The 23,294-nt window shown below is 39.3% G+C and overlaps 1 protein-coding gene across 2 annotated transcripts in view; it reads right to left on the bottom strand.

Annotated features, from left to right (window-relative positions):
* Nucleotides 1-2,001: 2,001 nt before the first annotated feature.
* The window catches only part of olfm2a (olfactomedin 2a), a 41,220-nt gene continuing 19,927 nt past the window's right edge, over nucleotides 2,002-23,294 (bottom strand). For both annotated transcript variants that reach the window (XM_087839886.1, XM_087839885.1), the window contains exons 2-6: nucleotides 14,601-14,750; nucleotides 7,653-7,808; nucleotides 5,762-5,981; nucleotides 4,776-4,882; nucleotides 2,002-2,966 (exon numbers count right to left, since the gene is read on the bottom strand). In XM_087839886.1, the coding sequence (XP_087696012.1) occupies nucleotides 2,292-2,966; nucleotides 4,776-4,882; nucleotides 5,762-5,981; nucleotides 7,653-7,808; nucleotides 14,601-14,750 (1,308 nt within the window). In that variant the 3' untranslated portion in view covers nucleotides 2,002-2,291. The remainder of the gene's footprint in view (nucleotides 2,967-4,775; nucleotides 4,883-5,761; nucleotides 5,982-7,652; nucleotides 7,809-14,600; nucleotides 14,751-23,294) is intronic.

The following is a 23,294-nucleotide window of genomic DNA, read 5'->3' as shown; positions in this document are numbered from 1 at the left end:
GTCTTTTATCCTTAAGATGATCCTGAGGAAAGATGGCACATAAGTACTGTTGCTTGGCAGCAGGGGGTTGTGCTCTGACAAACTGGCCTTAGCTGAAGATGACCTAGACTGACACAGACGTGATGATACAATACTCAAATGGGGTCACCACATAATAATTTGGTGCTATTCTTTATACCCCTGATCTCTGTCTTTGTTATTGCCACACCTACTGGCACTAAGTGTGAGAACTGGGTGGCACAACAGCACATATGTTGGTCCTTGCAAAGCTCTCTTTTGATTCTGATCTGTTTTGAACTCTGTTTCTTTTGAAGAAACATTAATAAAAAAAAAAAACACTGCTTAAAAAATGTCGTATTTTGTGGAATGGATAAATGTTCCATTCACATTTCTCAGAGGAGTGCCTCTTTCCAGTCTCATGGCTTTATTTGTCTGTTTAGTATGGGTCACTATTTCCTTGCTTTCTTTCTGTTAAGAAGAAAGGTTTGCTAGCTTGAAAATGCAGTCCTGTCTTTACCACTCATGCCCATAATCAGTCACGCCTAACTTCAAATACTATTTTGTGCTTATGAAACTATAAACTATAAAGTTTTTTAAAAGGTGAAATTCTATTTATACTATAGGTGATGTCTTGGTCTGTTGTATATATTCTTGCAAATTCAGGATGTGCTGCACTGCTTTTTAAAACCAGTTGCGTGTGTGTGTGTGTGGGCAGTGGGAGAGCAGTGAGTGATGGACCTGTGTTAAGAGCACATTCAGTCTCTGTTAACTTTTATCTGTTTCTTTGTTAACCGGTTACTTTTACATGTGAAGTAATATTGTGGTAGCTCCAAAACATTTATTTTTCCCAGTCAATACTGTTTCTGTTTGATGTTGTTAGATGCTTTGTACCTCTTTTTATTGCATTGTGCTTTAAATGTCAGCTGCTACTGTGTATGAACTCATCGGGGTTCTCTTCAGCGTAGCACTTATTGATAGAAAGGTCATCTAGGATAAATCCACCATGGTTACTACGAAGAGGAGAAAAGTTGAATCTACGATATTATTTTATGTTACAACCCCTGCAAAGCATGCACAAACCTTATAGATGAAAGCACTGAAATGAAGCACAGCGGGCTGTTGTCTCCTCCATGCAGCACAAAATGCCAATATGGCTTCTGAACTATTTCAGTGGTAAATAATGACAAAGATGCAATAAAAGGTCTGCAGGTTGAGAATTTCATGCGAGCCGTGTGCTACTGTGTGGTTTGCATTTTATCATTTTTCTGCAGAAAGCATCTGAGAGGAGCCGTGGGACTAACAAGATTAAAGCAGATTGGAGCCTGACAAGCAGCAATAACAAAGAAGTGTCATCTCTAATGTAATACCTTTTACATTCTGTCTTTCATTTGCTGTGGATTCTTCTCGACCCTTTGCACCACCATCTGCTCTTTTTTATCAGATGTTTTGCTTGCACTTTCAATTCACCTTGGTAAAATGAAATGTAAGTGGTTGCCGTTGCAGTTAAATTCAACGCTGTTTGAATTTTATTATCCTGCGTTCACAGAGTGCTGTGCCCTGTTGTTTTCAGATGGAAAATCTTTGGTGATTTTTCCAGACCTATAATTTAATGCAACCTTAGAAATGGTCTTGTCAGTATTCTCATGCTGTCCTTTCATCATCTTGTGATTTGGTAGAATAGAGTAGATCTAATTATTGCCTTATTTTAATTGGTTTAAAATGGTATCATTTGGCATATTTTGTGTGTTTAAGTATTTCAGGCTAGAAAAATAGCTTCAATATTATTCTAAATGCATCTTTTGTGCTTTGTATCTATCTGTCTGAGCTAGGCTTCAAGGAAATAACAGGAACTTTAACAACACAGACAAAGGAAATGTTACTCCTATTTGAGCCTTTCAAGTTTGAAACCACATTTTCAGACAGATTTTTCACCTCTTCCAAAAATTCATCTAAGGTTTTTGAAATCAAAGTGACAATGAAATACAAAAGCATAAATGGTAAAGAGGATATTTATTTATCATCACAAATAAAAAGAACCATGCTTACTCATCACAGAAAGAAAAAAAGAGAGAGAAGCGCTCAGTCTTTGTATCTTTGCCGACCTTACTGTCGGATAGTTTTTTGAGAATGTGAGTAATAGCACTCTATGAAGAAATTCATTTAAAAAAAATCCAAGCCTATACCCATACATTAAAGCCCCCAACCCACACCTCCCATAGTCTGTGCCCCCCACCTCTGACACCCCAGAACAATAATCACAGCATTATTTAAATCAGTCAGTCTGAGGGTCCTCAGTCTCCAGAAGTCTTAATAACCTGGAAGAGTGTGACATTGTACAGCACCTGGTGTCCGTTGTTCCAGGTATAAAGGACCCTCTCCCTGGGGTTATAGTCCATCATGGAAATATGGGAGTATTGATTGTGGAAGGGGATGTCTGTGTACTCATAGCTTGATGTGTTGGTGTAATAAGCAAAATAGATCTTGGCACCAGCCAGGTGGGAGTTGGTGACATATAGTGTGCCGCAGATCATAAAAGACTCTCCAGCACTGCGCTTAGGAAAGCCTGTGTCCCAAGTCTGCAGCACCTCCAGACTCTGAGGCTCCAGGCGGCTGATGACAATGTTTCCAGCATTAGGGATGGTGGTGTAAACAGCCCATAGGCCATTCTCGTCCGCCATCAGGTCGATGTCAGAGGAGCCACCCCAGGAGTAGGGAAAAGTGTTGTTATAGCCGGCCCCACTCAAACTGCGCTGCACCAGCACACTTCGAGAACGGAAGTGGTACTTGATGATAATGTTGCTCTGGTACTTGTTGTAGTACAGTGAACCATTGTAGACCACATGACCAGTGCCAGCCCAAGGGTGTGGCAGCAAGTGTTGCACAAAGTTCTGGCCCTTCATGAAATCATTCATTGTGCGATATTCCAGGACCCGACGTCCCTTGAAGTAACCGTCCATGGACCACACCTGTGGAAAAAAGAAAAATGAATAACATGGGAAAAAAAGGTCAGAAAAATAAGTTAATGAGAAGGTCTCGAGATTACTGGAGAAAAATATTGTTGTGTTAAACTTGACCTTTCTGTAAGAAATTGTAAGTCACCGTTCATTATCAGTAGCTGCAATGGCCTAAAATAAGAATGTTTAGCGTGTATGTTTAGTGTGAGTGTGTGTATATCGATTCTCTGAGTTGTGCATGCATCGATGTGTGTGCAGAGCTACTGATCTGCCAGGCATGTGGGAGTGAAGATGTTGCCTGCGCTTCGCAGTCAACCACTGCTTGTGCTCCTTGCCCTTTCCAGTCCACATTTACAGAAAATCAATCCATTTAGCAACTCTATCTTTTTCCTCAAGCACTCTCAGCGGATCTCTCCACTGACATGGCCCCTCTCTGGCTGCATTTCCCATCTCATTCCCTCAGTGCTCTCACTGAGGCACAGTTCAGCTTTTAATTGATTCAATTAAACTGCAGTTGGCTTAGATGGTTATTTTTCTCTAGAACATTTGAAGGAAAGCTTTGCTACGATCTATTGCTTTTTCTGGTTCTGTTACTGCAATGTTTCTTTCTTGTCCCACTTTTGCTTCCTTCTCCATTGTAGAGTAAGTATTTTCAAATGCACAGAGGAGAAAGGAAGGGTATGGGAGGAGCTGATGGTGAAGAGACACAGCGGCTGAATTATGTAGGAGGGGAGATTATAGAGTACTAAGTGTTGTTTCTCCTATGCCTGCTAATTTAGGTCTCTAGAATAGAGCAGGAGACAGAAATTGAGTAAAGCAAAGCTCTTGCACATTCCGATTTTTTCCTCCTTTGCCTTTGGCTCATGAGCAACAATGAAATTTCCCCAGAATGATTATGATTATTGCTGCGGATGTTAATGTGGCATTGCTGATGTATCTGCCTATTAATACTTGGAGAGATTGAAGTGATTGAGCCAGGTGATTAAAGACAAAGATCAGGACATTCAGTCACAAAAATTGACCTTTTCTGTCCACAACACCTATTTAGGCTGTTATGATTCATTGCAGGAAAGAAAAAGGCCAAGCTCATCTCTCCTCTTAAACTTCATCAGTTTCCCTTCTCTTCTACACATGGCTAATAATGCAGTCTTCCGCTTTTCCAACACCACCATTTCATCTCAGTCACCATAGACCAGCCTTAATCTTCTATATTATTCTTCCCTTGTCTCTTTCCTGCTGCTTCTTGCCTTGTGCCTGACCATACAAAACTGCATGTCATGTCTGATCAGCTGAACCCATTACTATATCATTTGGGTCCAGAGCACATTCCTGGTAATTACCCAAGTGATTTGGAAAACTTTTGCCCAAACAACTCATTCATTTCTCCACTGATGATGAAGTGATTAATCAGCTAGAGTTGTAGTGACAGAGGAAGACAGGGAGGAGGGAAAGATACGCTATCCATCAGTGGCACAGCTTTGGATTCCCATTTTTCTCACTGTCTCCCCCCCTTGAAAGCTCATGAGAAGTCATTCTCATGGAAAACAGTGCATCAGTCACTGAAGTGGCGTATAGTGGCACTGCCCTGACACATATTTTCTTCTTTTTTTTTCCTCACTGAGAATGTTGACTGTGGTTATCCTCTTTGCTTGGTTATCCTAATAATAATAATAATAATAATAATAATAATAATAATAATAATAATAATAATAATAATAATAATAATAATAATAATAATAATAATAATAATAATAATAATAATAATAATAATAATAATCCTCTGTTCCTGTATTGGTGAAATGCAGCAGTTGAGAAACTCACTCTGTTGTCAGAACTGGGTATCATGGTATCTGTCATCCAGGAGCCGAACCTTGACCCTGATGCACGTACTGTGATGGGATTACTGACGCCAGTGAGCTTCCCACAGCCTGGAGGTCAAAGAGGCAGAAGAATTAAGAAAGCATGTATGCCTACATACCTAAGAGGCCACACAGACACGCATGCACTCAGGTGTTTTCTCTATCATCTATATCATCTATAACTATTTTTCTTTTATAATTTATCTGAAATATGGCATTTCATTTGGTTTGGTTCAGATTGTTCAGTTCAATTGTTTTCACTGTAGAGGTTTAAATTTTTTTACACTAAGAAAATGTATTATTTGTACCATTATCTCAGATAAATGCGTAGATAAATATTTTGTGCAGTCATCTTCTGTTGTCTTGTTTTCATTCGTGATTCTCAACAATGCGATCTTGTGTTTGCTTTTTGAAATCTGTAATACACAAAAACTGGTTCACCGACTGACTTTGCGGCATCATTTTTTTTATTGTTGTTTTACTGTCCTGGTTTTTACCCAGTACTCAAAAAGTGAGCATTATTTTTTTTTTTTTTATAATTCTCTCTCTTGGTTCATTTTCAAATGTAAAACTATAATAAAACGCAAATTAGCTAAGGGCTAAACTGTAACTGCGGTCTTTTTTGTTAACTCATCAGTTTATATGTGTGGGGTTTTTGTAAAATCATCAGTTTAAGCTAACACATTACACACAAATGCAATCTATTATTCATTCCATTTTTCTAGGCCAGTTTTTCTCAATTTATGCAATAATTTGAGATCAGAGCAAAGTGGAAATGTTAACAACATGCTACAGAGTTTTGACCAGCGATGATCCTAGTGTAATCATTAATTCTGTTCTGTGCAACTGTTGTCAAATTAATTAAATGCTGCAATGATATATGGTAATACATTTTTAATTGGGTAACAATGACCACATACAAACACCCACAATCATTTCCATATATACCAAGTTTCTGCATGCAGGAGTGGAGTCTGGTTTCAAGTAGCAGGACTCTCTGTCGCAGCTCCTCATAATCGTAGGCCCCCATCTCCTCTTGGATAGCCATAAGCACCAAGGACAGATTCCTTACTTCCTCCCGAAGACGCAGGATCATCTTGGCATCAGTCTTGTACTGTTCCAGCACTGGCAACAGGGGGAGCAGCTGGGTCACCTTGTCTTTTAACTCCTGTGATAGTTATCACCGAAAAGGGGGAAGAGGATTACACCCTTAGAGAATAGTCAAGATAGGGGACGCAACTGCCCTGTGATAGTCAGCAAATGAGAGTGAGTGCAATCTTCTCTCAGTGTTTGTGGTTCATAAAGCTTATGTCTCCATTAGGTTCTGGTTTATCTGTTCAAAACTATAGACCTTTGATTTTTAATGAGATTTACAACGTCTATTCTTAGTATTTTATGTCAATACCCTGAAATTAGATGTCCTTTTATCTTCTTTCAAGGACAAAAGGAATATTTTATCTATTTAAAAAGCAAATATTTTGTTTTTCCATGTCTGTAAATACAGTTTTACTTCCTTTGAAAATATTTTGGACTGGAAAGCCACCTATGTGAGAAACACAATTCAAATTGGCCAAACGCCTGTGATCTGTTTTGGGTGATGAAACTTCACCTACTTGCTGCAGTTGCAGAGCTAGTTGTAAATAAACTTGGACTGTGACTCATCGGGTGTTTAGAAGTTAAAAGAACAACATGTCCTTAGGTAGGAGTACAGGAAGCTGCATGAGAACCTGGCTGCCTACGTGGAGAGCAGTGGGCTCAAGAGAGAAATGGGCGTATCAATAAAGTGTGGCCGCCACAGGAGGGGCTGTTTCCTCCTTGTTAAGGTTTATCGTAAATCTGGTGATGGAGCAGCTCTCAGCCCCGTGGCGCCACATCATAAATCTCATTTTCACTTTTTCAAGAAGAGAAAATTCACTCTCGTTAATCTCCCGCACTCTGCCATCGGCAACTTTAAGCTGCACGCATTCATCAGCCAACCTGGTCTGGACAAATCCAGCTTTTTCCCCTCTTTGTTGAATTAAGATAGATCAGAAGATATAACTCATTTCGTTCTGCATATTTTAGTCGTCTCAGGCAGTGCTGATGAATTGGTTAATTTTATAAACATCTTCATTACCTTCTTTGGAATGGCTTTCATAAAACACACTGAAAGCAAAACACAGGCATTCGTGCTTGTCCTTGTGCTGCAGTATGGACCCAGCGGTAAAGCACACTTATCATTTATCAAACCATCTTTTAATCAAACTATTTTATGGTCCATCTAATATCTGTAAGGGTGTGAGAAATGTTAAAAAACCCCAGTAGGACAGCCTGCTGACAGGAAGACAAAAAGGCTTACTAATAATGGCAGCTAAGCCCTAGCTTGTAGACAGATAAGGTAGAGATAAATGTGAATGTATGTGCCTGTTATCTAAAGGCAGACAGCAGAATGTTAAGTATATCAAGTAGTAAGCTCACTGAAGATAGAGAACAAAGGGATACAAAGAGACAAATGCAACCCCCCCCAAAAAAAAACCCCCAAAAAAACAAAAAAACAAAACAAAACAAAAACCTCCATTCTTTTTCTAGGTCCAAGAATTTAATCACTCATGAGTGTGCGATTTACTTGGATTTCTCTGTGCATGACAAAAGAACTCATATAAGACTGGGAATGAATTTGTGTACCTATGTTTATGCTGCAGTGCATTGCGAGTCATACAAAATTTTATTGTCTGTGAAGAGCAAAAGAGATTGCAATGCATAAGTTTGGCGAGCAGTGCCTGCATTCACTTGACAATAATATACACACATATAAACACCAACGCACACACTGTACATGAGGAGACACAGAGCCAATTACCTGAAAGCCCTTTGGATTGAGGCTGCGGGGATTTTCAGAGGCCACCTTCAGCTTTCCATCTACCACTTTCATTAGACTCTCTGTGTTTCTGACATACTGTAGATCCCTGTACGTCCTTAGGTCCAGCACCTCCATTGACTGGCTGATGTTCTGAACCTGCGCCACAAAAACAAACCCACAATGACAATAATGATCGCGGGTTATCTTAGAGGAGGGGTTAGGGTTTTTTTTTTCTCATTTTACACCTCAATCACAGATCATTTATTGTAAGTTTCATTTTTACAGTTGTTCATTATTTAGTTTAAATTGCAGTAAATGAGTCAGGCAAGAAAAAAAAATCCTGCTGTAATCCTGCCTTCGTAGTTTGGGGTTGGCATGGGTTTTCCAGATACACAGGTGGTATGAACTGAAAACTTTGTGGCCTCAGTTGTGAATGTGAAATGTCTATAAACTTGTCCTTTACTTGTCTGTAGGCATCTTTTTTGTAGTACTCATGTGCAGATACTAAAAAAAACAACAAAAAACTTCTGCTCCCATTTCGTTCATATTCCAAGTTAAAGCCAAAGAAGAATATGGAGGTGGCCCTGTTTTTGAATTTAAATATGAAGTTAAAGAAGTTAGTTGAAACTACATTGTAACGTTGGACCCAAGAAACATATGCTGGAGCGAATATGTTGACAGCAGAACTTTTATTTGATACTGTGGTTTTATTGACTGGGACACAGACACTCCCGCTCTCTCTCTGCTGTCACGTCCGCTCCCCCTCCGACTGTCACTGCCAACATATAAAGAGACACAATCACTGTCAGATCCCAGCACACCTGTTCACCCCGCCCCTGCGCCGCCCCGGGAGCTCACTGCGTCACCCCTCCTCTGCAGCTGGCCAGAGACCACACCCACGCCACACACATAATCTGTGCTGTTTCGTTCATAAGCTGGAAAAATTACTGAAATAAAGAATGGGCTTTAAAATGTACACTAATCACACTGAATTATAGAATTAGGCATACAACTCTCAGTTTAAATAATTATGATGACAGGAATATTCAACAGTGATGACAATATTATTTCTGTGGTTAAGAAATACAACTTCACAATCTATCAAATTTAAGAACATTCTTGAAGAGGTAGCTGCATCATTGTCACAGTCTACAATCAAGAAATGCCTTCACGATAGGGAATACAGAGGGTTTACAAAATGTTACAAAATTGGTACACACAAAAACAGGAAGGCTCGACTTGGCTTTATCAGAAAACATTTCAAAGAGCCTACAAAGCTCTGCAAAGAAAAACAAAATCTACCTACCGTCTGTCAAACATGGTGGAGGCAATGTTGTGACATGGGTATGCGTGCTGACTAGTGGAACTAGGCAACTAGTGTTTAATGATGATGTGACTGCTGATAAAAGTAATAGGATGTATTGCAAAATTTAAAGGGCTATACGCTCAGCTCAGATTCAACCAAATGGTGCAAAATTGTCAGATAGCACTTCCTAATGCAAGACCCAAAGCATATTGGAAAAGCAACCCAGGAGTTTCTCTAGGTTAAGAAATAGGATATTCTTTACTGGCCAAATTATTCACCTGAAATCAACCCAACAGAGCTTGCTCTTCAGTTACACAAGACAAGCCTGATTGCAGAAAGACACATAAAGAAATGGCTAATGAAGGTGGCTGCAGTAAATGCCTAGCGGGGCATCTCAAGGGAGGGAGTGTAGCTTTTCAGCTGAGCCTCAGAAAATGGGGGACTATGTACAGTTAATCTAATAAAACTAATCAAAATTAAAGCTGAATGTCTGTACTTTAATCACATTTTCACTATCTGGTCTATAATCCATGGCAATGGTGTGCAGAGGCAAAATTACATTAAAATGTGTCATTTTTCAAAAGAAGTGATACACTGGTAGGATTTATCTGTCTATAACTGCTTACTGCGTGATTTGTGGAGTTTAATACATTTAATGTGCTGCTAAACATTTTTTAATGTGCGTTTTGGCAATTTGAACACCACAAGGTCTTTTCCATTTCTTTTATTTATTTTCAAGGGAAGGCAGGCATTTCTACAGCTGAGGGTGTGTAAATCGCACATAAAAAAACACTACATGTCCGAAGAAAAAAAAAAAAAATTAATAAAAATAAGTAATGAAAAAGAACGTTGGCAGCACAGATAAAGCATGAGGAGGTTAAAAAGCAGCACAGTCCTATAAAATCTGTCGAGGTAATAAACAAACAACGCAGCTATACATGACTTTCAACATGCAATGAAAGTCAACAAGTTTCACTCATATGAAAATGCTACAGCTATGAAGATAAGAATAGTAAGCTCATGATCATGACAGCGTGCAAAAGGTAATGGATGCCTATGAAATGTTACTAAACGACCTCGTGGAGGAGCAAACATGCTGTTAAGTAGGCGTTTATTGAACACTCAGTTTTGCACTATGTTTAATTTTTACTAAGTACTCAGCTTATTCACTTTTGACAGCCCACTCTGTTTCTGCATAACCAACCTACTGATTCATGCACCCCCTCATCTCCTGCACGATGCACTGAACTGGCCAGAAATCACTTGAACATTGATAAATATTACTGGGCTGTCGTGTATACTGGAGGCGTATGGGTACATATGTACAACTCCCCACAGCAACAGACGCCCACCCACAATGACATGCGCAATCAAAACTCCAAGCATCACTCCTAACATAAACAAAAAACAGACCAAGCTCTCAAAGGTCAGCGTTTGGCACAAAGTCTGCTTTGCACCAAATGCTTTGCTTGCCTACTCTCTGACAACCCACTCAATTACTTTGTGTCCCTTGTTTTCTACAACCAGTTCATTCCTCATGTGCTTCATGAACCGTTCTGGTTATATTTGGTCAGAAAATATATCCCTTCACTAATTAAAAGTTGCTTTACAGCACTACATGTGCATTAGATGGAAGAATGTGGAAGGGTAAAATGTTCCAGCAGGATGCAGCGTCACCACCCTCCAGGGCAGGTGACAGCTGGGACCACTCAGTCCTCTGAGTTGTGGCATTTCATGCTTACCTTTGGTCACATAAGATTCTCTCTACCCTCACCAGCTCAGATGAATCAGTCACAGGTGTTTCTGCTTCTTGTCCAGCGCGATGACTCACTTTGTAACAAATCCTAAAAACTGTCTTTATGTGTATGGCTGACTTTGGCCTCATATCACTTCTTTTTTTTTTTTTCTTTTTTTTTTTTACCTCAACACAGTTACATAGAGAGGTTAAAAGAGTCCATGAGGTGTTTAAAAGTCTGTTGTGAGCACTCTTGCACAGTATTCTTCAGGTCAGCTCTGCATTAAATGGCATTTTGTCTGGCTTTACAGAAAGCTGAATAGAGATTTTGCACAAGGCTACTTTAAATTCTTTGAACAGAGGGGCAGTTTTGACATTGTTATTGTATCCTTGGCTTTCTTTGTCAGAGAGAGATTTTGTGGATCTAGTCCAATCAAAATTTCACCTGCATGCTCTGAGTTCAAAAGAGGATGCTTGGTGGGCATGAAACTATAATGTGCTTATACACAGAGAATAACACGTAGTCTTTAAACTAACGTCTTGTGTGCAGCTGAAACAACATTGACTCCAGGTGTCCTCATTAAGCTGGGCTGTGGACAGTAGTAGATGGGAGTGTTTGGTTCTAATAACTAGTGTCTTACATGTAGTGTGCTACAGACACAGTAGCATGAACATCCACACAGTATGCAATATACCATAATAGCAATATTTCCAGAGCTTGTAAAAGCTCAGTTGATACTGTGTGAGAAGTGTTGACTATTATTGTAGTTTCTAAATTCTTATTTTATATAATAAATTGGATTTAGTTTCAAGGGATCACATGTAATGCAATTAACCAATGCAAATAGTTCAGTTAAAATTTACAGGTGTATAACAGCCTATCAACAAATAACATTAAAGGTGTCACAAAGACAGTTATTATGGCTTATCTTAGTTAAAAACTGTTATAAAATGTGATTGTGATCAGTCTCTCACATCATTATGGAAGACATTTAGTTTGTTCTTTTTTTCTTTTTACAATGTTGCATAATTCCATTTGAGCATTTCACCCACCACAGCATTTCAATCAGGTCGATGTCTGGACTTTGACTTGACCACTGCAAAACGCTGATTCTTTCAGTTTTTAGTTGTTCTGTTGTAGATTTGCTGCTGGGTGTGTCTTGTTGCATGGACACATTTTGGCCAAGGTTTAGCTGTCAGACAGGTGGCCTTACATGAACGTTAATATTTAACATGCTAACTGATGCCTGTAGAGTCTGAAATGTAGCTCTCGGGTTTTTTGTGCCATTTCACTGAACATCACATTGGGTGAATTTGTTGTGACATCCACTCGAGGGAAGATTGGCAACTATCTTTTCCACTCATACATAATCTTTCTCATTGTAGAATAATGGACTTTAAATAGTTTAGAAAGAGCCTTAGAGCCATTCTCACCAATATTTGCTTCTTTGAGATCATTCCTTTGTCTTTTCTCCATGGCATTGTGTTAACACACACACCTGACCAGGAAACTACCTCTGCCGTTATAGAGGTGGCCACATTAGATGGTCAATTAATCAAGTGCATTTGATTAGAAGGACTTGTCTGCTACTTACCCTCTTAATTTCTATAGAAGCAATGTACTTAGTTTTTCAGAAGACTGCATTTATATATGATTGTATGACTCATTTGAATCACTAAGGGGAAAAAATGGCAAAGTACTTTAATATTTATTTTAATTGAATTAATCGCTTACTGTTAATCAATGCAGGCTGCTTTGTTACAACAGTGAAAAATAAAAATATAAAATTTCAGTGGAATTTAAATCTGGAGACGGGCAATAAACAAACTGACTTGATCAATCCATGCAACACTACTCCAGCCAGTGAGCAACAAGGGGGTGTTTGTACTTGTATGCAGGGCAGGAGGCCAGCGGGGGAAAAAGCTGACACCTTGCTTATACTGAACTCCAGGACATATTTGGAAACGATCAAAAAATAAAAGGTCAAAAGGGAAACCACTGAAAGAAACCACACTGGGATCTATGTCGGAAATGCTAATTATAATTTGTACAATGGCATGCCACTGAAGAAAAAAAATCTATAAGAAACTACAAGCATTTTAATAAAATGTGTCATCCTCCAACCTGGATTAACAACACCGGTGCAACTGGCTGTGAGATAAGTGCTCAAGAACTGTATGCAAAGTACAACACCAAAAATTATATGTCGAAAATGACTTCACATTCGTTAAATGGGTGTCACCAAAATCGAGACTCAGACAAAAGAGGGGGATGAGGAAATACTATTATGCACTTGCTTTGCATTCAGAATTAATCTAAAGTTTTCCAAATACAAGCAGTATTTTATAATATGCACTTTTCATATACATTTTACTAGGTTATTTTTTTCCCAAAGGTTCAGAATGAGAATGAACTGAATCCCTGTCAGTTCCCAAAGAATTATATTTACCAAAAATGAGGGAAAAAAAACATCAACATGTAAACAGACCAGTGCATTTTTATAGTGCATTATTATAAAACTGAACTTGCAGTCTTTTAATATCTATAAAAATCTATTCTTTACACACACACACACACACACACACACACACACACACACACACACTGTAAGAGCAAATATGGAGACTATGAAGGAATATATACTTTGCATCGCACAAATGTGTAGGTGAACTTCTCTCACCAGTTTTACTGAGTTTGTCTCTTTATGTTCAAGGCTCTTCCTTTTCTGTCGGAATATGCTTCGTTTTAAGTGTGGATGAGTGTGGATTTTGTTAGTGTGAACATGTGCTTTAAACAGGAGCAGACAGAGACTGCCAGGGGAAAAAGGGAAACTTCAATGAGAATGAATGCAATATGTGAATTCAGGTGTCTCATTGATCCATCAGGGCCTCAGAGCTTATTCAGCATCTCAATTTACCACCACCTCTCCACACAAGACCACATCAATGTCAACCCCTCCTGTCTTTCCTCTCCTCCATTCTGCTTCTTTGCTCCTAGGCTTTCAGTTACTCGGTGAAGCCAGCCTCTCTTTCACCTACTCACTGGTTTTGATTGTCCAAGAAAAAAAAATCAACTGTACTATGAATGAACTGGAGAGCAGACCGAAGATACTCTGCCATAGCCCATCAAGTACTTGAAAGGTGTTTAACATCATTTCTCTGGTTTCTACTGTTTAAACAGACATGAATACAAATTAAATGAATTAAATACATAAAAAGAGACAGGTGTGCTGCCTGTAGATCTGGATATTTAACAAGCCTCTGCGGATCATTTATGAACCTACCTGTTGCCTGACCTTAGTTGCGTGTTTGTGCACTAGGTATTAGCATGCTCTACGTGTCAGTCAGTAATGCTTTACTGCATCTAAATACTGCCTAGATTTACTCTCTGCCTGTTGAAAACAGCATTCATAATACACACTACATCATTAAATGCTATCAATATCACAAGTAAGCACAAGAGCTCTAATGAAATGTTCTAATCAACCCAGATTTGGTGACACAGTATTTAATTTACAAGTCTCCACCTAAAGTATTTGCAATCTTCACTGACTTGTTAACAGTTAATTTTATTAATTTTCATCTCATAAATTTATATTTATAATAGAAACATTGTAAGGCTAAGGTTCAGTGAATTCAATTACATGGGTTGATTTTTGGATATTTTTCATTAGCAATTCATAATTCATTAATTTTCAGGTACTCAGCTGCTCAACAACAGTCTTCTGACTGGCGTCGTGTTCATATGCACAACTGATCAACTGCGGCGTAAAGGAAAACCGTTCACTTCAGCAGCCTTTATGTGACAGACGGCGTCAGACACGAGCCCAGTGTGGCAGTTTGTGCTTGCATGCCTGTGTGGGTAATACTCGTGTCCCAGTGTGGGTGTGTTATTGACAGCTGTCACCTTCTCCATGAGCTGGCGAAGCTGCCTGCTGCGTGGGTCGCGGTTACACATGTTCTGGGCTGGTGCAACGACGGTACAGATACACTTCCCATCTGCGTCCTGCGCTGAACTGTAGATCTCCCAGCCCTCCTCTGGTCTTGGGTATAGAGCCTGCAGAAATACAGAGACACATATATCTTAGAGGCATAAAATAAAAAATTAAATATGGTTGTTTCTGTCTGCAGTTGTTTATCTGTGCTACTACCAAATTGGCTTTTCAAAATGCATGAGGGCAGACAAGATATTTTATTCTGCCAGCACGCATCAACGGTAATCTGAAAAGTGTTCCACCCTTATAAAATGTGTCTAAGCCAATAAATTTATCTAATACTTAAAAGTGTTACATAAAGCCTTTTGAAGAAAAAAAAAAGACTCTTTTATACATCCCATATCATGATTGGTTGAGCCTATTCTGTCACCATAAATTAGCTGCAAAGTCATAATTTCTCTATTGCATTACTTTTTTCTTTGTGACTCTTTCAGAAATAAATCCTCTCCTAAGAAAATTAATGACAATTGCTCACCCCAACTATTCAAAACCATTTGCAGTTTAATTTCAGTTTTAACTGGAGATGAAGAGACTGACAGAGCTGGTAGTCACAGTAGTAAAAGACACCAGCAGGGAGAGATAGAGGATAGAAGAGTCATCTAGAAGATAATGGAGAGGGTGAAAGCTGAAATGGGTGTCGATTAAGATAAGACAAGACAGACTGGTGGAAAATACACAAAGGGATGGAGAACACAGTGACATAACAAAGACAGAGCAAGAATTTTGTGGAGGATGAAGAAAGACAAAGATAAATTGGTGGAAAATGGGGATTTCAAAGAAAAGAGGAAGGAAAAGGGCTTAGAACAGGCTGTACAAAAGCAGAGCATCTAATAAGTTTGGACACAGAAAGGAAATGGAGCTGTTCACGATCGATAATGCAGCCCCTTACCAGTGAAGGAGGGGAGAGGCTAAAAGGATGGATGTCTCTCTCTCTGTCTAATCCAATCAAAAGCAGCGCTGTGTGCTTGCAATCACACATGTATGCATTACACAATTTACGCAAAGGTTTTTCTATTCTGATTTGCTCATTTACATTGCATCTAGCATAGCCAGCATATGACGCAAGCTGTAATAAGACAAGAAAGTGCCTTTTTGGAGATGCAATTAAGACCCATCCATATAAGAGGTCGGAAAAGTCTAGAAATAAAATGTTATGTCTCAGCTCTGTGCCTCTCTCCTGCTTTCCTCTGAGCAGTGTTATGCTGTGATCTCGTCTCCTTGGGTCGGGGGATCAGATTAAAATGTCTTGGGGGACAGGGGGACTGTGTGATTGGAGTGTAAAGTAGCAACCACCCTGCGAGCCAATGTGCTCACTGTCACATCTTGTCATTCCTGCCAATCCCTTGGCACTCCACCCCCTCTCCACTCTTTCTGCTCCCTCTTTCACTGCCTTCTTCTTCCCTTGCAGTTGCAGAAAGAGCGTATCTTCAATCTGACTTACTTTAAATCGAGGGATGGCAAACACACTATAGCTATGTGAGAGACTTAAATATCCTGTGCCAATAGCAACAATAAAGTTCTACGCGTAATTCTTATCACATTTTCTCTTTTTCATTATATTCAATGCATATTAAATAGACTCATGAATTATTTATATGACTGCATCTAAATTTAATTAAGCTAAGTAAGGAGAAATATTCTGTTCATATAGTATTAAAGAGATATATTAGCTATATTTCAGGATGACTGAATTTCTACTTTCCATGTGAAAGACTCACCGTGGAACGTATTGGCACGCTGGTTAAAATATCTTTACAGTATTATCAGTTTTGCTGCATATTTTCCAGTCCCTGCAGTGACTTGCACTTTTTTTCTGTCACTCAGTGCCTTTCTTATCATTAGTCTTTCTTCTCCGAGGCAATCGACCATCAAAAGTCTATAATATGGTGATACAGAGGCACAATAGCCAAAGCCAGAGTTAAGACAAAAGAGCCAGTCGCCACAGCAGAACCTTTCAGCTTTGTCTGATGGTCTGTTTCATTCTGCCATTGCCTTGGCATGAGGGAGTTTGTATGTATGTGTGTGGGTGTGGGTGTGTTTGGTGGGGGTGCATCTTTTTCAGCATCTACTTCCCTGCTCATAATGTCTATGTATATCAGTATGAGTATGCTTCAACATACAGTACTTACATAAATTCTTGTGGAATAATACATACATTGTGGGATGACACTGAAATGCAACTACACATCTGATCCACACCCTCAAGATGCTATGTTTGGAAATTCCTGCAAATGTAATGCATGTTTACTTCAGAACTATAGAGTCTATGTAATGGCTGATATAATACTGTGAATGTGTGTAAAATACTAGAATGTGAAGTCACAGCTGGTTACAAGCACTTACATTAAAACTGGTACCCTGCAGTGTTAACAGGTGGAGGTTTTCTAGATACAAACTGCAAAATCTACTTAAGCCGCTAATTCTCAAGGTGACTGCAGTCTTCGGTAAAATAACTGCATATCCACACACCTAGGGCTTGTCCGCTTATGCACGAGATATTCACTTTGGGCTTAGCTAGATTTTTACCAGTGGATGCAGAAGTGTGCATTAATTTTTCATATTGCTATCAGCTTCAAAGGGAGCCACGGTCGGTGTCGCACCAACTTTTTTTTTCTTTCCCAAATGAAATCTTACGTAGCGGGCAGTAGAAATTCAGCAAAATAAAACCAGAGGCACGTTGGGTTTCGTCAGAAAGGGCATCTACTGTAAAAACTTTGCCAAATAAAACATGTGGAGCTACTTGCTGTGGAGCTACTTGCTGTGGCGACCCCTTGCGAGTAAGGGAGCAGCTGAAAGTAGCTTCTTTTAATATCAGAGCCATGTCAGCCTATTATCATGCTTTCTTCATTTTCCAACATGTTTAATATCACGCTGTGCTCTTCCTGTGCTTTTCCAAGCCAGAGAGCTTTCACAGCAACCAATCTTCTCTTCTGTTCATTAAAGTTTCATAAATGCTGAGCTGAAATTAAGAGCTTATTTGAATCACTTCCAGTTTCATCACCACCCACCTATCCGTTCAGCACTAACTTCACCGTTCTCATCACAGTGGCAGTTTAGGGAGCAGGAGAGAAAAGGTAATTCTTAAATGCAAATGTGCGTTGTACCTATATGCTTTGTGCCCAGATGGATCTATATATCAGAGCTAGTGATCTCTCACATTGAACATAGTGTCATAAACTTAAATGTGTTTTGGAAGGTATTAATATGATATTAATATGAGGCATCTCTACAGAATGGCTCATTGACATTGGTTCATTTAAGACAGTCAAAACTATGTAGCCTAGCAAACATCTCATTAGTAATGAAAAGGCTAATTTCTCAATATCTTCCTTTATCCGTAATTATGTTCAAGATATGCAGAGTGAAATCGAGTGTGAGTAATGTTTGCATACTGTATGCAGCTCGTGTATTAGTTTGCTACACTTGAGTAGTGACGATAACATAACCCGAGCTGTCACCGTGCTATCAGTGCGGCTAGCTGGAGTACCTAAGGTTTAAAGGATGATCCTTTTCTCCCAGACACAGATGGTGGTTTTAGCAGAGGGGAGGCGTTTAGCTCCCTGTACCAGAAATTTATCCATTAGATGTATGGGATGAAATAAAATGTGTAATGGACAGGTTTGAAACTGTAACATGGCTGCCATGTAAAAGCCCATTAATGGCGAAGACAGCAGCAATGAAAACAACAGGAAACCACAAAGGGTTGGCGAAATTAAAAATCAATTGGGTTTGCTCACTAAAATGAAAATTACTCGTTAATATTTCTGGATTTCCCACTTTGTGCCAACTCAGAGTCTCCTCCATTTCCATGACCTCATATCAGACAGCCTGGATGCATGACGTCCCATCACCATCAGCTGCAAACATATCTTCAAACCACAAACTCCCATCCTCCCAAGGGAAAACTGATTAAAGGAGGAACTGCTTACTTTCATAAGCAGAAAAGGAGAAGTTGTGCTTTCAGAAAGGCTGACGGAGAAGAGAGAAGTGGCTCTAATTACCTCTAGCTTGGTTTAAACGGTATCCAGTTACAATGCTGATTGACAACTTTAGGGGAATCTGTGCTGAGATAGGTGAAGATTAGATGCTTCTCCACTGTTTCCTGCTGCAGAGAAATCAGAGCTGATTCCACCAAAAAAACTTACTAAGTTAAACCATTATCTGAGTGATTCTCTGTAGCACAAAGAAACTAAGACTGCTTGGTTTTGTTGATGATTAGCAAAGTTTAGAGGTATTATCCAATTAGACATTTGAGCTGGTGGTATCACTGCTGATTTGCAGGATGGACTTCCTCTGGCGTTTCATTAAACCAACCCTGGAGCCTGCTGCTGTAAAGCCAGAGTTAAATGAGATCATAAATCTACAGCTCCCTACTTTATGAGCATGACGGGAAGTCTATTATAACTTTCATAAGCAGCAGGCAGAAGGGGCAAACAGGCAGAGGCAGGCACAAGTTGTGAGATGTGGAAGAGAGCTGACCACTACACTGTGAACTGTCAACACGGCTGAGAAATTGCAACACTACCGAGGATGGACAGGTTAAGAAGAGGAGGAGAGGTCGAGCTGTACACGGAGAAAGACAGAAGACATAGAAGAAGATAAAATCTAGACGTCATCGAGAAGAGGAATTCTTATTCAGGAAATAAAATATGAAGTTCTACCTAAATAATCTTTTTCTTTCCTTCATTGTCATCCAGCAGTGCCAGCTTTCATAAAAAATCCTTTACTTTCCTTTCCTCTCTGTCAGCAGAATGATGCTTTATGCCAGGCATTAACATCCATCAGTACTTGTCTCCAAAAAACTAGACATCTGTCTCTGTTGCACAGTGTTCGATTTTATCTCTATTATACCCAAACAATCGGTTCTCATTTTTCAGATTTGCCAGTTATTGCTATAATTGCGTGTATATAGATAAACATGCAAATGCACACGTTCACTCTTCAAATGAACAATCAGTAAATCCCTAATGCCAAAGCCAGCTGCTGGGCTTTAAAATAATAAAGACACCAAGTGAAGTCCCTGGCCTCCTCTCCTCCCAAGAAAAGTGATTAACACAATCAGCTCAGCATGGTTGCCAGTCAATAATATGAATCATAAAGTCATCATGGCCCTGTCCCTACTGCCTCATTTTGGCTCCCTACTGCCTTTCTCTCCGTCTTTCTCCATCACCCTCATGACTGCCACCTTTCTCAGTGGCGTCCTGCTCGCTTTCCATCTGCACCCAACTTGTTCCAATCCACCTCACACTGGAGTGACAGTGCGGGTGGGCATATGCATCAAGTGTTTTTTGAAGAGGGGAGGGGGGGGGGGAGTTCTTGGAGAGGTTGAAGAAAATGACACTCACTGGCACTCGGCATGAGTGCGCAACTGCAACTCTACACTTTTTCGAGCCAGCGCCGTGCCAGGTGCCGTAGTGAAAAGCATTTTGATTCTGCTCTTCTGTTACAGCGATGCAAGATAGCTCTATCATGTCTGGTGCTAAACACAGGCAAGAGAGTGCCAGGGTGGCTTATGTGAGAAAACACTGTGTAAACTGTTATAACACAGTTAGTGTTTCATTGGTAGAAATATGGATTACAGAATTGCTTTTGAAAAATGGAGGAATAGCAACAGGCGTGAGACCTGCAGGGTGGAATTATGCTCTTATAATGACAAATGAACCATGTCAAAACCCTGATTCCCTTTTCTGGGATCAATGCTTTATGCTAGACAATCACATAATGAATTAAAGTTTAAAACAATTGAAAATGATCTTTTATAGATTGGGTGAGCTTGTCGCTGTTCCCACTGCATCCCATTAACCTGACGTTAGATTACACATCATCGAAAGCAGCACAATGAATGTAAAAAATAAAGTGTGCAAATAAAAGCCTGCAGTCGTATTTAATTTTTAATCCATAGCTGAGAATCAATTTTTACAATACACTTTATTGGATTCCGCAGTGGAAGTGATAAAGTTTACGGTCTCACATCCTGACAGAGGCTGCGTGACCCCAATCAGTTTCTGTGTCCTGCCTCTTTGTACACTGACGTTTGTTATTCCATTCTCTCCTCTGATGGCGAGAATATTTTATTCAGACTTCTTCCTCACAGCTTTCTTAATTTAGATATCAAAGGGAGCGTCACCACATGCATACACATCCAGGCACCCTGCTGCAGTTTTATTGAGAGGAACCTATCTATGCCAGTCTTGTGCACACATACCTGCGTTTATTTATTTATTTTTATCTATAATGAGACAGTTATCCTTGACTTATGCTGTGTTCACTGAAAGTGTTGAGAGATTCAGTGATTAGTATTATTATGTAGAAAAGCAAGCATTTTTCATCTCAACAGATTTTCAGCTTTAACTTAGAGCACAGCAGGGTTCAATTCATGGACAAGTCTTTTTTTATTATGTGTTTCGCACTGTGAATGTGTCCTTTTACTTCTATAACTAACGACAGACAGCTCAGTTTTCTTTCAACGACAGTTTTTGCAGGTTGAACATACTAAGCTGAAGAACACCAAACTGCATTAGAGACTTGGTGTATCTTGTGTCTCACAATTAATAGCAGGTAATGTTTGAATTGCAGTAGTTGTTTATGGTAATTACTCTTTTTGGAAGGCAAATTTGGAAGTCTCATTATTTCTCCTAAACCTCTGCCCGAGATAATAACTGCTCTCCTTGACACTGTTTTCAGCTTTGAACATCGTGCTACTTCTTTTACTTGAGTAGCACTTGTCACTTGTTTGCCTTGCTTTCAGACAGAGAAGATATATATGCTATACTAAGAAATTAAAACTCATTTTTAATCCATGCCTTTATGTCTCATTGACCAGAACTTGATAAATAACTGGAAAAAAGTGCAGGAATTTATCAGATATACCCCTGGTATCTGCTGTGTGTCCACACAGCACTTTAAGAACATTTCTTTTTAAACGTATAACACTCTTTATAGGTTAATAAATCATTTTGGTATCATAATAAAAAAGATGATTTAGTGTGTACACTCTGTCTGGCAGGTTTATAGCTTTAACTTGTCTTAGCAATTCTTTATAGCCACGCTTCTTCTGTGTAAGTGTTACCAGGGTCTCGTCTGCTCATTAAGGAACATGGTTTTGCACTACACAGATGTGTACAAGCACCCAGGCAGTGTTGTGCTCAGTGCCATCACAGAAAGGCCCACATAAATTCAGTCAGCTGTGTTCTTGGATCAGCTGGTTAGAAGACAGGCACAGAAAGCAAGTGAAGCAGACTTGGAAAATAGCTCTGAGCTTAGAGAATATGCAATGCAGCATGCATGGGTGCCAGGGTGGAAAGCAGGCATGCAACAGCTACTGGCATGTTAGCACCAGAGTGTCACAAGACCACAGCTAGATTGTCTTTGATTCAAGCTCTAAACAATTTGTGAGTCATGACTGCTTCTAAGATCATCACAGGCAAAAGTCTCATTAATAGTGACGGGACTTTGAGGCAAAGTTTTACATTAAAGTTTTATTTGCTGCCATTGTTTATGAGCGGAGATTATCCCTGTCTCAAAGAGAAGACATTTCCCATCACAACAGACTGTTACACAGTAATAATTTGTGGCACCATCAAACGGGCTCATCAGTTTTGTTAAAACTTTGATGAAATGAACTTCAGTAGCAACATTTTTCATCCTTTGGCAGTGAATTAGGGCTGCCTCAAAGAAAATATCCACTCATGACTATTTATTATATTTTATTGTATCCAGTCTTTTGAAATGCAAATGATTAAGCTTCTGATCTCAAATCTTGTTTGAAAAGAGTTTATTGAAAATAAACATGGCGATGCTTATTTTTATCCCATCTGATCCTGAGCAGAATGAGTTGGTATAGAAAAGAAATCAGCGATTAACTAAGCCATAACCTCTGAGGAAAACTGGAATAATAGAATAATATAAAAGACTTATAATCCAAACATTTCTTACCTTGAGTTCTGCTCTAAATTACCCGACATATGCGCAAGTTGTTTGAAAGATTAACAGTTTGAAGCAATTTGCCAGGTGCTTGACATTTTCAAAAAAAGATATTACTGTGTTCTTTAAAGGGGAAACATTTCCACTGGCACACCACTGCTACATTAGGGAGACATAAAGTGGTAGATTTATGTTCTAACAAGCCACCCTACATCCTAAAACTCTTCTTACCACAGATGGACCTTCACCCCTGAGACAAGAATGTCTAAACATTCCGTGTGTACATGTCTGAACACGCAAACACTGTCATGCACAAACATGCATGCGAAACCACACATCCAGATGGTCACAGACCTCTTGGGACTTTCAATTTCATTCTGTCTTTTTGAACAGACCAGAACATTTACTTAATGGGTAAGCTGCCACAGAAAGACACTCAGGATAGAGGAAAAGCGATCACTTACTGCAGATGATCCGGAAAATATTACATTTATTTCTTTCTTTCTGTTTTTTGTTTGTTCCCTGTCTGTCTCATTGTCTGTGTTACCTCATGAGAAAGAGAGTACAACATTATGCAAGCATTAACCACTAAAAATATTCAAAATAAATAAACAAACTGCTGTTTTATTTATAAAACACCTTAATTGCCCTTATGACCTTTCAGGATGAGGCCAGTGTTTAAT

This window comes from Neolamprologus brichardi, chromosome 4 (genome assembly GCF_056152115.1).
Source record: "Neolamprologus brichardi isolate AB-2024 chromosome 4, ASM5615211v1, whole genome shotgun sequence".
Taxonomy (NCBI): Eukaryota; Metazoa; Chordata; class Actinopteri; order Cichliformes; family Cichlidae; genus Neolamprologus; species Neolamprologus brichardi.
This window is presented reverse-complemented; position numbering and strand designations above follow the sequence as displayed.